Here is a 17,599-nt window from a genome sequence, read left to right as displayed (position 1 = left end):
TATCAATCAAACAGTTAAACAAATTGAACCACAACTTATGAAACGCAATTAGAATTAATCAAATCAAAATGCAAGCATAAACATATATTTCGAATCACCCCCTAGCTAAAGGGGGTTTAGTTCCTCATATCTTTGAAATCAAAGAAACACCTAAACATTCCAACAACTCAAAATTTGAATTGTATGAACGTTTAGGCACTCTTCTCTTCCTCGTTGTTGTAGCACAAGGTTTAAGGATAGGTTGGTTGATGGGATGGAAGTGTGGAATGGAGTGGAAATGGAGAAAATGGAGAAGGGGAAATGTTTGTGTATTACAATGGAAAAATGAGATTATGGTGCGGATTCCTCTCCCCTTAAACATGAATGAGTGATAGGTATATATAGGTGGAAGTGCATGGATTGATGAAGATTAGTGGGAGATAATGGCAATGCATGGATAATGGATAATGAGAAGTGGACGATTAATGGGAAGTGGAGAGATGGTTTGCACGGTTTTGGGTGGATTAAATGGATGGCTATGGATTAAAGGGAATTAAGGGGTGGTGCGGCTGAATGAATAATGGGAGTATTATAATGGAGTGAATGGCTTAATGGTTGAATAATGGGAGTGTTAGGTTTTTATTAATAATGGGAGGTCACGGCTTGAAACTTTTCTTTTGTTAAATGGGGGGGGTTTAGTGGGAAGGTATAATGGCATATTAGGGTGATGGAATAGATAATAAAATGGCATGAATGGGTGCTCCGAATTAGGGAATAGAATATTAGGGTTATGGAATTATGGTGGCTGATTAATGCACGGTTTTGGATTAAAGGGAATTAGGGTTTATGGATGATGGATAGGAATGGTGGGATGCACGGCTTAGGAGGAAGATTGTGTGATGCATAGTTTTGGACGTTCATTCCTCGTGCTCTATTTGCGTACACCACATTCCAGCTCAGTTTTGCTCCAAAAGCTCCAAATTGCATCATTTCATGTAATATGTCCTTTAAACCTGAAAACACATGAAAGTAGCTTAAAAGACTACTTTAACGAAGAAAACATAACAAAAATGCATAAGAACTAGCTAACTAAGGCGCATAAATATGCTCCTATCACCTTTCCTAGCAGGTTTATGCAATCTAAGACAGAGGAGGATGAAAAAGACATCCTCGAGACGTTTAGGAAGGTGCATGTCAATATCCCGCTCCTTGATGCAATAAAGCAAATTCCGAAGTACGCTAAGTTTTTGAGGAAGATCTGTACAACGAGGAAACGGATTCGGGAGAAAGAGGTGGTACATGTAAGTGAGAATGTCTCTGCAATGTTGCAAAGAAAGCTGCCACCTAAATGCAAAGATCCAGGTAGTTTCACTATCCCTTGTGTAATTGGTAATACAAGGTTCGAACATGCTATGCTAGATTTAGGTGCATCAATTAATGTCATGCCATACTCTGTTTATGCATCTATGAATCTAGGAGAGCTTAAAAATGATGGTGTTATTATTCAATTAGCTGATCGATCTAATGCATACCCAAGAGGAGTTTTGGAAGATGTTTTGGTGCAGGTAGACCACTTGATTTTTCCTGCAGATTTCTATGTGCTTGACATGGAGGATTCAACCCACTCTCCACCATCGCCACTCTTACTTGGACGACCTTTCATGAAAACAGCCCATACCAAGATTGACGTGGCCAAGGGAGCCTTAACTATGGAGTTTGGCGGTGATACAATTAACTTTAAAGTTTCTGAATACATTGAGAATCCTAATGATGTTCGTTCTTGTTTTGCCATTGGTACAATTAAAAATATAGGGCAGGAACATTCAACACCAATTAAGAAGGATGCGTCTAGAACCACCATCGAGGAAGGAATTGAAGGAGAGCATAGGGAGCACGCCACTACCCTACAAACACCCAATCTGGCCGTACCTAAGGATAAAATTGGCAAGATGGTGGCTGCCCTAGGGGCATTGCCACAACATCCTAGTAAGTCTCCAATCCCAATTCCAATTCCCATTTCAACTAAAAGGTTGTTACCTTCTTTGGTGCAGGTTCCAAATCGATTTCAAGGTGGTGGGAGCGTCTACATGAACTATAGGAACCAAAATACCACCATTAGGGAGGATCACTATCCCCTCCCATTCATAGAGCCATATTACGAAAGTGTGGAAGGGCAAGTTGTGGAGGACATCCCACTCCATGCCGTGGGCTCCAAGAGAGGATAAGAAGAATGTTTGTTCGGCTGCACGACGTTAAAGAAAGCGCTTCTTGGGAGGCAACCCATGCATTCAACAAAGAAAGACCGAGAAAGCACTCCAATTCCAGATTTGCGTTCCTTAACTCTTCTCTTTGTTGTTGATTTTGTTTCTGCCTTGTTAGGTTGTTAGATGTTGTTTTGTTTGTTTGTTTGTTAATTGTGTGAGTCTATGCTTGAAACATTGAGGACAATGTTTGATTTAAGTGTGGGGGGGTAACCAAAGTGTTTTGATGCAAATTCGTAGGGTTTTGTCACCCATAATTTCAAATGTTGTTTCTTGCTGTTTTTAAGTGTTTTTAAGCCGTTTTAGAGTGTTTTAGAGTTTGTTGTTCTAAAAATCCGAAAATCCCAGAAAAAATTGAAACAAATTGTTTTGAAAACCCAAAAAAAAGTTGTTTTTAAGTTGTTTTTGTGTGTTTGTTTGTGTCTTAGGGTACCTTCCAACACAATGATGAGGACTCGGTTTGTAATTGCATGACTGTTAAAGAGAATGATTAACATGGATGAAAGTTTGATTTACTCTTTGTTTATGCTTGGTTGTGGTTATAACTTATGACTTCACATGTAATCAAAAAGAAGAAAAAAATTAGTTTTTGTAACTTGCTTGAAGGAAGGAACTCAAACTAATGCTACAACATTGTGAGACTTGAGCCTAAACGTTTATTTGGAGAGTTAAAATCTGTGCATTCTTGTTTTCTAAAGTCGTTGCATGATCTCATTTTTCTTTGCTTGGTTACTACTTAGAAGGCGTTTCATCATTTAGTTCCAAATACTAGAACTCATGCCAATTTCATTCAAAACATGTTATTGAATTACATAACACATATTCAAGATGAAGTTAGTAGTAACCACCATAGCCAAATTGCCATATTTCCCTATTTCATTTGTTTGTAGGATTTAACCCCGTTGAGCCTTGTGTAGCTGATAGGAGCATATTCATGCGACTTAAATAGCTTGTTCTCGTACATTTACGTTATGTTTCTTTAGTTATTTTAGTACTTTAAGCTATTTTCGTGTGTTTGTAGGTCCAAAGGGCTAAAGGAGCAAAAAGATGCATTTTGGAGACTTTTGGAGCACTTTTGGGCTAAGGACGGATAGCTTATGCTTGAAGCCAAAGTGTTGGACGAAATTGAAGACCTAATTGGAGCCAAAGTGTTGGAACCTTGTTCTCTTTAGTTTTAGGACATTTAAACCTTTCCTAATCCCAATCATGCCATGCATAACACACATCCATTCTAACACATTGTCATTGAACATGCATTTCCTTCATTAGTTAACCCACATGCACTTATCACTTATCATCACCACATATCATATCACTTAATCACTTATCACTTATCATCACCACTTAACCACTTATCATATCATAACCACATATCATATCACTTATCACTTATCACTTAACATAACATCCACCTACTTCACCTACAACATCCACTTCACCTACAACATCCACCCACTTCACCTACAACATCCACCCACTTCACCTACAACATCCATCTACTTCACCTACAACATCCACCCACTTCACCTACAACATCCACCTACTTCACCTACAACATCCACTTCACCTACAACATCCACCTACTTCACCTACAACATCCACCTACTTCACCTACAAATGACATAGCCATATGTTCCCTCCACTACTCCTATAAATACCCTTGCATTCATTCATTCATAAACATCTCATTTCATACACAACACATTACAAACACATTTAACCTTCCCTAGCCGTGAGCTTCCCATCTCTCCCCTTATAATCCAAACACCATTTTTCCATTCCCCTTCCACTTCTCCACCACTCCTCTTCCATTCCACACTTCCATCCCCCAAACCAATTATCCCTAGACCTTATGCTACAATAAAGAGGAAGAGAAGAGAGCCTAAACGTTCATACAATTCAAGTTTGAGTTGTTGGAATGTTTAGGCGTTTCTTTGATTTCAATGTTTAATTTCAATTCTCTTTGTTTTGTATGAGGAACTAAACCCCCCTTTAGCTAGGGGGTGATTCGAAATATATGTTTATGCTTGCATTTTGATTTGATTACTTCTAATTACGTTTCATAAGTTGTGAATTCAATTTGTTTAACTGTTTTATTGATAACCTATTTATGTATGTTTATTGAGAGTGCACACTTAATTTTCATGCATGAATTTGACGCTAGAATATAAGTGAATTTCACCTAATCGTTATGAACTTATATTCACAAGTAGTGGAGGTTGCTTATAAACAATCGCGTTAAACGAATTCTTAGCATAAGTTTCATGCGTATTCCATAGTAACGAATGTCTCGTCAAAACTTATAATCTTCATAGAGCGTAATGATTCTTGCTTGTATCTCTATTATGCAATCATGTAGGGGACTTGTGGGGAATGTTTTGGGTTGTCGTATGCAATCATCCAATTCAATAACGTTAGGAAGATTTGAAGGTTAATTTAAGCGGATCTAATTAACATGGAGTGTTGAGAATTAATGATTTATTGAAATGCAATTGGAAATCATTTTATTATGCAAGTGTAACATGTGTGGAGATGAACCCCTTGGCTAGCATCCATTCATCCATACTTTCATCATATTCATATTTACATTCTGTCTAGTTTATTAACTTGTTTCGTTATTTCAATTTTTGTCAAGTCCTAAACCCCCCTTTACTTTCTTGTTCTTTAATGCTTAGAATCTGTTTAGTTTATGTTTTAAAGTATTTTTGAATTCTTTGAGTCTAGTATAGTGTTTTATATTGTGTTTTTACATTTTTGAGTCAAATCCAAGTGATTAACAATCCCTCCTAATCCCCGGTCCAGAACGATCCCTACTTATACATATACTACAATTTGACGAAAAGAGGGTTTAATTTGTGTGCGCATAATTCACGCATCAGTAGCCTACTTTCTTTGTTAACCCACAATTATCCTCACCTAGCCTAGAGTAGGACCACCCATACCTTTGTTCTTGAAGCATAGTAAAAGCATACCTCAAAGATGAATTCCCTTTGATCATTGCATTGCAGAAAACAAGTGTGGGGGAAGGATTCTTGATATATGGGTGTGCTAAAGTCTTGAATGAGGCACGGCAAGGAAAAGAAAAACAAAAAAAAAAAAAAAAAAATCGTGGAAAATAAAAAGAAAAAAAGAAAAAGTTGTGAAAAGTATGTAAAGGAGTTGAAAGAGCATAAAATGAGCTCTAAGTTGTTGGTTATTGAAGGAAGGGTCCAAAACGTTACATTTGACCCTAAGTATGCACGTGTATTCCCCGTTGTGTTTAAAGTTATTTTCTGCACTCTAAAGTGAATTCTAAGTATCAAGTTCATTGCTTTGCTTACTATTGTTTAAAGAACGTTTGTTTTATCCTTTACCTTTCTTTGTTAGCCAATACCCCTAGCCCCGTTACAACCCTTGACTTTAATCTTGAGTGTTATGTGTTTCAATTTGTGGAGTGTAAAATTGGTACGAGCATATGGTGTCACTGGTTCTCGCATCTAAGTAGTAGCGTTCCATTCATGAGATCATATCTAAACATGTTATTAACTCCGAAAAGTGCTTTCTTTGTCATACATATATGTGAGCATTCGTTTTCATATTTACATCTATCTTCTCACATATAACTAGTATAGGGTGTGTAGTCAGAAAATCTGTGTGAAAATTGAGTGCATATCTAGTAAGGAATTGAGGAAATTCTCTAAGGCATGTTACTACATTCAAAATCATGTTTTAATTGGTCATTTGTGAACTAATGAGTAGTGACCATGATTAAGTAAATGCTTAAGCGTAAAGATGGCTAAAATCTGTGGGAATGATGATTTTTAACATGTCATGTGCATTGGAAATCCCTGAGGCGATTGTTGGAAGGTGTAGGTTGCGTTTTACTCGTTTTACTTCGTTATTTACTTTGTTTCATTTTGTTATGCTCGAGGACTAGCAAAAGCTAAGTGTGGGGGAATTTGATAGGAGCATATTTACGCACCTTAGTTTAGCTTGTTTTTGTGCATTTATAGTGTTTTTCCTTAGTAAAGTAGTCTTTTAAGCTAGTTCTATGTGTTTTCAGGTTTTAAGGGCAAAGTATGCAAAAGGATGCATTTTGGAGCCTTTTGGAGCAAATTAGAGCTTGGAATGGACATCATATGCTTGGAGCCAAGAGGATGGACGAAATTGAAGACTTGAAGATGATGATTCCTACTTGAGCAAGGTTTCCTAGTTGAAGTAAGAAAGTCCCTAAATGGAAGATGGTTTCCTAGTTGAATTAGGATTCCTAGTTAAAATGGGTTTCCTAGTTGAATTAGGATTCCTAGAAGAATGAAGATTCCTACTCAAATAAGGTTTCCTACTTGATGAAGGAAAGTCAAAATCCATATGGTCTCAAGTGAAGCAACAAAGAAGCTTTCCAAGTCCAAGAAGGAGAAGAATTCCAAGATGAAGAAGGATTAGCTTTCCTAATCCTAATGCACAAGGTTTTCAGCCACAAAGAGGAGTCCTAAACACTTTAGGACACCTTATCCTAATCCTATAGGGATGCCATGCACTTTACCTTATCTTGGAGGGTTTCTAGAAGCCCTAACATTATCCCTACAAAGGTGCCGCACCCTTATCCCTTTTTCCCTACAAATTTGGCCCTTAAAACATGATTCTAGGAACCTTATCTTATCTCCTACAAAAGTGGCGCCCCACATCCTTCTAGAAAGCTGATTTCCCTTGCCTTGCAAGGCATTCTAGAAGCCTTATCACCTTATCTCCTTACCTGCCGCACCTAGGAAGCATTATCCCTTTCTATTTCTGATTTCTAAGCCTATTTCCTTGTGGATTTGGGTTATTCAAGTCCATATCTGATTACACTAGGGTTTTAAGTGCCTATATATACTCATATTAACCCCTAGATCAGATCACCACCTCTCATACACATTCATTAACTCCAGAAATTCGTCCAACCCTCTCCACACCCTTGCCGCAGCCACCAAACACTTTTCTCCTTAGTTTTAAGCTTTGCCGCACTATCCCATCCCTCCTAAACACTACCCTACCATCACACATCCATTCCTCCATACAAATACCACCCTAAACCTGTCCCTAGACCCTTGCCGCACCAAGGAGGAGGAGAAGGAAGCTCGGGAGTTCATGCAATTCGAGTTCGCGTCGCTGGAATTTCTAGGTGTTTCTTTTCCTTTGAATTCAATGTTTAATTTCAATTCTCTTTGTTTTGTGCGTATGAGGAACTAAACCCCCCCTTGGCTAGGGGGGGATTCGAAACCATGAACATACTTGCTATATGAATTGATTACTTCTAATTGCGTTTCATAAGTTGTGAATTCAATTTACTTATCTATGTGAATTACATTGATTTGTGTGTGTTGGTTGAGAGTGCACGCTTAATTATCATGCATAAATTGGATGCTAGGATATAAGGAAATTTCACCTAATCGTTATGGAATTATATTAACAAGTAGTAAAGGTTGATGATCTCAATCGCGTTAAGTAAATTCTTGGCATAAGTTTCATGCAATCATAGTAACAAGTGCTTCGTCAATGCTTATGGTTTTCATAGAACTTAATGATTCTTGCTTGTATCTCTATTATGCAATCATGTAGGGGACTTGTGGGGAATGTTTTGGGTTGTCGTATGCAATCATCCAATTCAATAACGTTAGGAAAATCTGAAGGTTAATTTAAGCGAACCTAATTAACTTGGGGCGTTGAGAATTCATGGGTTATTGAAAAGCAATTGGAAATCGTTTTATATGCAAGTATAACATGTGTGGAGATGAACCCCTTAGCTAGCTTCCCATCCATTCAATTCCATCAAATTCGTTTTTACAATCTGTTCTAATTTAAAAAGTTTGTTTTGTTTTTAAATTCGTCCAAAACCAATCCCCCTTTACTTTGTTGAGTCATAGTAGTTAGAAATCACTTTAGTTTGTGTTTTTAAGTGTCTTAGGTCAAAGTAAAACCAATTTTCGTCCAAAGTTGTGTCTAGTGTTCAAAACTGCCCAGATTGTGTTTTTAAGGCAGTTTTGAGTGTTTTGGTGCTGTTTTGAGTCTTTTGGTTTGTTTTGGTATTTTAAAGTTTAGTTTTGCATTCTTTGAGTCTAGTATAGTGTTTTAAACTTGTTTTTACGTATTTGAGTTAGTTTCCAAGTGATTAACAATCCCTCCTAATCCCCGGTCCAGAACGATCCCTACTTACATTCTTCACTACAATTGATAAAAAGAGGGTTTAATTTGTGTGCGTATAATTTTCGCATCACGTGCAGCTTTGTCAAAAGGAGCCGCATCCGCACTACTACGTGTCGTTCAGAAATCGAAGAGGCGTCGTTCAGAAATCGAAGGGGCGCCTGCTCAGAAATCGAAGAGGCGTCGTTCAGATATCGAAGAGACATTTGTCGACAAGGGTAAAAGAACAGTACCACCACTTGATATTATCTCTATATATGTCGACCTTCGTCTTTTATGGCAAGGCAAACCTGAAGAAAATGCCCAACTCTCCCTCACCTCTGAGGGCGCACTCCCAGCAAAGCCTTTTGAAATACTCAATTCTTTCTTCTTCCCCAAAGATGATACCAGATGCCTGGAGTAAAGATGACCCAGGAGGAAACGGCGGATTGAAGTATGCTGATTCATTCATCGCTTCTTCAAAACCAAAGGTATCTCATATCATCAAGGTCAAAAGCAAAAGTATCTCATATCATGCTCTTTCCCTGTCTTTTTCTTTGTCCTTGTTCTTACTCGCATGGCAAAGTGAAAGAAGCAATCAGCCGGCACTTGGAGTCAGTCTTCCGAGTTGGAGCCAACTGCCTGGAATCTATTCCTAATTGCTTACCTAGCGTTGCTCTCGAGTAGTCATCTTCAACGGTTGATACACTTCCAGAGAAGGGACCACTTCTGCAAAGAGGAGCGAGTAAGGCAAGTGAAAATGATACATTGAAGCATGTGGAGACAAACATAGGCTGAGTTATCCTCCAACCCTTTTCAATACGAATTGGAAAGATTGAACAAAGAAACAAACCAAAGGGGTAAGCTCAGACCTTCGGGGGAAGACCAAAAGAATCCTGCTGCCCAGATCAAGAGTAGCACAAAGGAAAATCAATGATGGGCGGAAACCAGTTCAAGAGTAAGCCTGTGAAGTCACTATGATCAAAGCCTCAATGCAATTACCAAGGAGAAGAGGGAATTTACACTCCATAACCAGATTTGCGTCCCTACACTCTTCTCTTTGTTAATTACATTCTGCCATGTTTAGCATGCTTAAGTGCTTTTTGTGTGTTTACTTATGTTTTGTGTGAATCTATGCTCAAAACATTGAGGACAATGTTTGATTTAAGTGTGGGGGTATTAAGTATATTTGAGTATATTTGATACAAATTCGTGGGATTTTATCACCCATTACTTAAAATGTTGCTCCTTGCTGTTTTAAGGTGTTTTTAAGTTGTTTTAGAGTGTTTTTAGTATGTTTTGTTTTATAACTTTGAAAATCACATAAAAATTTGAAAAACATGTTTTGAAAAGCCTAAAAAGAGTGTTTTGAGTCGTTTTTGTGTGTTTGTGTCTTAGGATACCTTCCAACACAATGATAAGGATTTGGTTTGTAATTGCACGACTGTTACAGAGAGTTATAAACATGGATGAAAGTTTGATTTACTCTTGGTATATGCTTGGTTATGGTTATAATGTATGACTTCACATGCAATCATAAAAGAAAAATTCGTTTTTGTAACATGCTTGAAGGAAGGAACTCAAACAAACGCTACAACCCTGTGAGACTCGAGCCATTACCTTCTTTGGAGAGTTATTTTCTGTGATTCTTTGTTTTCTAAAGTTGTTGCATGATCTCATTATTCCTTGCTTGGTTGCTACTTAGAATGCAATTGTATCATGATAGAACTAAATGCTAGAACTTATATCCGTTTCATTCAAAGCATGACATTGAATTGCATAACATATATCAAGATGAAGTTGTGTAGTTGCCACCATAGCCAAATAGCCTTACTTCCTATTTTTCGTACTTGTTGTAAGTTTTAACCTCGTTGAGCTTTGTTAGCTTTTATTCATTGTTAACCCACATTATCCTAACCTAGCCTAGTTTAGGACTGTCCACACCCTTGTTCTTAAAAGATAGTGAGCATGACTTAAATGTAATTCCTTTTGAGTTACATTATGCAAGAAAATGAGTGTGGGGGAAGGAAGGTTTGTTCTTAAGTTTATATGTATGTTTTGAGATTCAAAAAAAAAAAAAAAAAAAAAAAAAAAAAAACAGAAAAGAAAGGAAAAAGAGCTTGTTCCCCCTTGTTGTTCAAAAGTTGAGTTTTAATTCAAAAGTGAATTCTAAGTTAATTCAAATGCTTTGCTCACTATTTCTTTAAGAACCTTTGTTTTCCATATCCCTTCTTTGTTAGCCAAACACCTTTAGCCCCGTTTCAACCCTTATGCTTCTATCTTGATCGTTATGTGTTCAATAATGTGGAGTTTGGAATTGATATGAGCTTATGGAATCACTAGTTCTCATTCTAAGTAGTAGCATTCCATTCATGAGATCATATTCATGTCGTTATCGTAAATCCAGAAAATGCTTTCCTTGTTATAACCTATGTGAGTGTTCGTCTACATGTTTACATCAATTTTCTCACATATACCTAGTGTAGGGAGTGTAGTCAGAAAATCTGTGTGAAAAACGAGTGCATATCTTGTAAGGATTTGAGCAAATTCTCTAAGGCATGTTACTACATTCAAAACATGGTTTTAAATGCTTAATTGTGAAATAATATGTGGTGACTATGATTAAGAATGTATTTAAGTGTGAAGATGACTAAAATCTATGGGAATAATGATTTTTAACTTGTCATGTGCATTGGAAATCCTTGAGACAATTGTTGGAAGGTTGTGTTTTGTTCGTTTTGTTTTGTTTTTGGTTTCTTTTGTTTTGTTTTGCTCGAGGACTAGCAAAAGTTAAGTGTGGGGGTATTTGATAGGAGCATATTCATGCGACTTAAATGGCTTGTTCTCGTACATTTACGTTATGTTTCTTTAGTTATTTTAGTCCTTTTTGCTTCTTTTGTGTGTTTTCAGGATAATAAGACGTGTTTGACGAAAGGATGCATTGTGGAGCGTTTTGGGGCTTTTTGGAGCACTATTGGGCTAAGGATGGATAGCTTATGCTTGGAGCACAAGTGTTGGATGAACTTGAAGGCCTTGTATGCACTTGAGGACACAAAACAATGGCCCTAACCCAATTACATTCACTTTGCCATGGGCTTAACACAAACACCATTCCTTGCCATGCAAGGGGGAGCAATTTGGGTCCATTTCATGCACTTAAAACCTAGCCCAAATTACACTCCATTGCAGCCAAATCCATTCTTTGCCATGCACATTCATCACCATTTCAACATGCATTCATCATCACAATCAAAACAGCCATTCTTAGCCGTGTAAATCCATAACCCATTCATCAACACATGCATTCCCTTCACATTCACCCACTTGCACATTCAATCATTCACTCATACACCCTTTAATTATTCCCCTTTAAGTTATGATTTTATTTCCTAACCCTACATGCATTATTTATTAACTCTTCATCATGCATCCACATTTTAATTAATCAAAAAAAACTTCCCCTTTGCCGTGGCCTTCATTTCCATTTCCAACATCTTCACATGCATTTCCAGCTTTCACATGTCTTCACATTCATTTCCAAACAACAATCATTTCAAATGCCATGCATTGATGCGAGATTTATACGCACACAAATTAAACCCTCTTTTTGACAATTGTAGTATAGATATAAGTAGGGATCGTTCTGGACCGGGGATTAGGAGGGATTGTTAACCACTTGGATTTGACTCAAAAACGTAAAATAACAATATGAAACACTATACTAGACTCAAAGAATGCAAAACTAAACTTTAAAACACTAAGACAAACCAAAAGACTCAAAACAACACAAACACACTCAAATCTGCCTAAAAACCACTTTCTGGGCAGATTTGAGCACAAACACAAATTTGGACGAAATTAAGTAATAACTTGACTCAAGAACGTAAAAACACAATATAAAACACTAAACTAACTCAAAGAATGTAAAACTAAACACTTAAAACATTAAAACAAACCAAAAGACTCAAACATCACCCAAAACACTCAAAACTGCCTTAAAATCACTTTCTGGGCAGTTTTGAGCACTTTGGTGAATTTGGACGAAATTGGGAAATAAAATGAATCAAAACACTTTAAAACATAAACTAAACAAATTCTAAACACTAAAGAACAAGAAAGTAAAGGGGGGTTTTAAATTGACGAGAATTGACATAACAAAACAAGTTAATAAACTAAACAGATTGTAAAACGAATTTGATGGAATGGAATGAATGGATGATAGAATGGCTAAGGGGTTCATCTCCATACATGTTATACTTGCATAATAAAATGATTTCCAATTGCATTTCAATAAACCATGAAACTCAACACCCCGGGTTAACCGTGATGCACTAATTAACCTTCAAATCTTCCTAACGTTATTGAATTGGATGGGTTAGCGCATACAACAATTCAAAACATTCCCCACAAGTCCTCAACATGAATGCATAGAAGAGATACAAGCAAGAATCATTACGCTCTATGAAAATTATAAGTGTTGACGAGGCATTCGTTACTATGGATTGCATGAAACTTATGCCAAGAATTTGTTTAACGCGATTGTTTATAAGCAACCTCCACTACTTGTGAATATAAGTTCATAACGATTAGGTGAAACTCACTTATATTCTAGCGTCATATTCATGCATGAAAATTAAGCGCGCATTCTCAATAAACATACATAAATAAGTTATCAATCAAACGGTTAAACAAATTGAATCCACAACTTATGAAACGCAATTAGAAGTATTCAAATCAAAATGCAAGCATAAACATATATTCGAATCACCCCCTAACCAAGGGGGGTTTAGTTCCTCATGGTACAAAACAAAGAGAATCAAAGAAACACCTAAACATTCCAACAACTCAAACTTGAATTGTATGAACATTTAGGCCCTCTTATCTTCCATTCCTCATTCGTACAAAACAAAGAGCATTGAAATTAAACATTGAAATCAAAGAAACACCTAAACATTCCAACAACTCAAACTTGAATTGTATGAACGTTTAGGCACTCTTCTCTTCCTTTTCGTTGTAGCACAAGGTCTAGGGATAGTTTGATGGTGTGAATGGTTTGGGGAGTGGTGGAGGAATGGAAGAGGAGTGGTGGAATATGGAAGGATGGTGTTTGGATTTGTAGGGGAAGACTCACGGCACAAAGGTGGTTTATGGTCTACATTTCTGCAATGGATGAAGTGTATGAATGGAATGGATGGACTTTGTGAAGGGCACGGCCCCAAGGGACCAATTTCTGTTGTGAAATGAATTGTGTATGAATGAGTGTGAATGAATGAGTATTTATAGGTGAAATGGGGGGAACATGACAGCTAGGTTGCATGTGCACATGTTGGTTGAATGATTATGAGTGCATGTGGCTGAAATAGCATGTGGAATGGCTGGAAATGCAAGGAGAAGGCATGTGCACGGTTTTGGGAGAGAATGGGAGTGCAAGTGGCTGAAATGTTAGAGGAACAAGTGCATGTGGCTGCATTGTGGTGCAATGATGGAGGAACAATCTGAAAATGCAAGGTATGGCTGGAATGATTGTGTTTGTTTGAATGTGCATGTGATTAAATTAAAGAATGCAAAGTAAATAAATAATGAATGCATGTGTTGAATTATGAAGATGCATGTGCAATGAAGTGGAATGACAATCTGAAATGGGATAGGTACCCACGGCAATGATGATTTCTGGTGGTGTTTTGGGTGCATGTGGAATGAATGATTTCTTGGTGAGTGGATGCATGTGTTGATTAAAGGGGGAATGCAAAGGAAAAGCTAGAAATGCATGTGGAGTGGCTGCAAGGTGAATGAATAATGAAATGGGAAAGCATGTGCAAGGTTTTGGTGTGAATGATTGAATGTGCATGTGGCTGCAATGGAGGAGGAATCCTTCAATTTCGTCCATCCTCTTGGCTCCAAGCATATGATATCCATTCCAATCTCTAATTTGCTCCAAAAGGCTCCAAAAGGCATCCTTTTGCATACTTTGCCCTTAGAACCTGAAAACACACAAAAGAAGCATAAAGGACTAAAATAACTAAAGAAACATAACGTAAATGCACGAGAACAAGCCATTTAAGTCGCATGAATATGCTCCTATCATGCATTCACATGCATTTTCAGCACCTACACACCTCACACACATGCAATTTCAGCACCAACAAGCATCATTGCCGTGTAGCCCTTATGCATTTCCAGCTTTCACATGCTTTCCTAACTGTTTTCCATCATTAATTAGCCACTTGCATCCTAAAAAAACAGCCATATACACCTCCATTTCTCCTATAAAAACCCTTGCATTCTCATTCATTTGTCATTCATTCACTCCCCACTCCATCTCATTTCCATTCACAACACAAACAGAACACAAACACAACCCTTGTGCCGCAAATCCCCTTCCATTTCTGTGCAGTTTTTCTCCTCCATTGCAGCCACTATCCAACCACTTCCCATCCCTCCAAAACACTTCACATAATCCCCAAAGCTCACCTTAGACCTTGTGCTACAACAACGAGGAAGAAAAGAGTGCCTAAACGTTCATACAATTCAAGTTTGAGTTGTTGGAATGTTTAGGTGTTTCTTTGATTTCAAAGTTTAAATTTAATTCTCTTTGTTTTGTACGTATGAGAATGGAAAAGAAGAGTGCCTAAACGTTCATACAATTCAAGTTCGAGTTGTTGGAATGTTTAGGGGTTTCTTTGATTTCAAAGTTATGAGGAACTAAACCCCCTTTAGCTAGGGGGTGATTCGAAACTATGTTTATATTTGCAATATGAATTGATTAACTTTCGTTGGAATTTCATAAGTTGTGGATTCAATTTGTTTAACCGTTTGATTGATAACTTATTTATGAATGTTTATTAAGAATGCGCGCTTAATTTTCATGCATAAATATGATGCTAGAATATAAGTGAATTTCACCTAATCGTTATGAACTTATATTCACAAGTAGTGGAGGTTGCTTATAAACAATCGTGTTAAACGAATTCTTGGCATAAGTTTCATGCGTATTCCATAGTAACGAATGCCTCTGCAATACTTATAGTTTTCATAATGCTTAATGATCTTTGATTGTATCTTTATTGTGCTTTTCACGTAAAGGACTTTTGGAGAATGTGGTGAATTGCGTTGCGCTAACCATCCAATTCATTGACTTAAGGAGAACTTGACGGTTAATTTAAGCGGACCTAATTAACTCGGGGTGTTGAGTTTCACAACTTATCGAAAGACCAACTGAGAATCAATATTGTATGCAAGTGTAACATGTGTGGAGAAGAACCCCTTGGCTATTCCATCATCCATATTTTCATCACATTCATATTTACATTTTGCCTTTAATTATATTTTGTCCATTTAATTTAATATCGTCCAAACACATTTCCCCCATATTTCGTTGAGTCTTAATCATTCGTATTTGTTTTATTTTTCTATCTTTAAGCTTTTGGAGTCATAAACACTTTCAAATTCGTCTAAATCAAGTTCTAGTTCTATTTGAGTCAATTTGATTGTTTTAGGCAGTTTGAGTTTTTCAAAGCCATTCTGAGTCATAGTAGTCTTGTTAAGAGTATTTACATTTAGTTTTTGTGTTTTCAAGTCAATTCAAAATAGATTGGCACCCCTAGTTAATCCCCGATTAGAACGATCCCTACTTACATCATTACTACAATTGTCACAAATAGGGTTTAGTTTGTTTGCGTATAATTCACGTATCAGTCCACATAAGTGATGGTGGTTCACATTTTTGTAATCGTACAATCGAGGCACTGCTCAAGAAGTGCGACGTTACACATAGGGTTTCGACACCCTATCATCCTCAAACAAACGGGCAAGCCGAGGTGTCGAATCGGGAGATCAAATAGATTCTTGAGAAGACGGTTGGGCCAACAAGAAAAGATTGGAGCTTGAGGTTAGAGGATGCATTGTGGGCTTATAGGACCGCCTACAAAACACCCGTAGGAATGTCCCCTTTTCGGCTTGTTTATGGCAAACCATGTCACTTACCTGTGGAGTTGGAGCACAGAGCTCATTGGGCCGTGAGGAAGTTCAACATGGATGTAGATGAGGCGGGAATTCATCGTAAGCTTCAATTGAATGAACTTGAGGAGATACGGAATGAAGCTTACGAGAATGCTCGCATTTACTAGGAAAAGACGAAGGCCTTTCATGACAAGATGATTCGCACCAAGTCCTTCTCTATTGGACATAAAGTGTTGTTGTTTAATTCTCGTCTTCGTCTATTTCTGGGTAAGTTACGTTCACGTTGGATTGGACCCTTTGTTATTACTAATGTTTTTCCTCATGGTGCAGTCCAAGTTCGTAGTTTCAAAACAGGTCAAGAGTTCAAGGTGAATGGGCATCGATTGAAGCCTTACTACGAGAGCTTTGTAGAACATGATGTGGAGGAGACCACCCACTATGCCGTGGGTTCCCATGAAGGTTGATCAATGTGGCATCGTCCGGCTGCAAGACGTAAAAGAAAGCGCTACTTGGGAGGCAACCCATGCAATCAACAAAGGAAGAACTTAGGAATCGCTCCAAACTCAGATTTGCGTCCCTAAACCTTTTCCTTTGTGCTTCCTTTATGTTATGTGTGATGTGTTTATTTGTGTGTTCCTTTGCTGTTAGTTTAGTCTAAAACATTGAGGACAATGTTTAGTTTAAGTGTGGGGGGGGGGGGGTAACATTCTGTTTTGAACTATTTTTGCATGAAATTCGTAGGGTATTACCACCTAACATGTCTAAACTTGTTTCCCACTGTTTTAAGTGTTTTTAACATGTTTTGAAGTCTTTTTATGTGTTACTTTGAAAAAATCCGAAAAACAGTTTGAAACAACTAAAAAGAGTCAGTTTGAGTCAGTTTTGTGTTTGTTTTTGTGTGTTTGTGTCTTAGGATACCTTCCAACACAATGATGAGGATTTGATTTTTATGTGCATGGCTGTGAAAGAGAGTTATAAACATGGATGGAAGTTTGATATATTCTTGGTTTATACTTGGTTATAGTTGTTGTTTATGAATTCATGTTTAATCCCAAAGAAAAAAAATAAGTTTTTGTAATATGCTTGAAGGAAGGAACTTAGAATAACATTACAACCCTGAGAGACTTGAGCTTTAAACATTCTTTGGAGAGTATTAATCTGTGATTCTTGTTTCCAAACTCGTTGCATAATCTCATTATTCTTGCTTGGTTGCTAATTAGAAGGCGTTTCATCACTTAGTTCCAAATGCTAGAACTTGCATC

General features: G+C 37.4%; 1 protein-coding gene across 1 annotated transcript in view; it reads left to right on the top strand.

Moving 5' to 3' along the window:
- Positions 1-439: 439 nt before the first annotated feature.
- Positions 440-17,599, top strand: part of LOC148697996 (uncharacterized) — a 48,560-nt gene continuing 31,400 nt past the window's right edge. Inside the window, exon 1 of the mRNA XM_088690353.1 lies at positions 440-482. Within this exon, the coding sequence (XP_088546479.1) occupies positions 440-482 (43 nt within the window). The remainder of the gene's footprint in view (positions 483-17,599) is intronic.

Source organism: Pyrus communis, chromosome 3, assembly GCF_041283825.1.
Source record: "Pyrus communis isolate YQ-2024b chromosome 3, ASM4128382v1, whole genome shotgun sequence".
Lineage (NCBI taxonomy): Eukaryota > Viridiplantae > Streptophyta > Magnoliopsida > Rosales > Rosaceae > Pyrus > Pyrus communis.
This window is presented reverse-complemented; position numbering and strand designations above follow the sequence as displayed.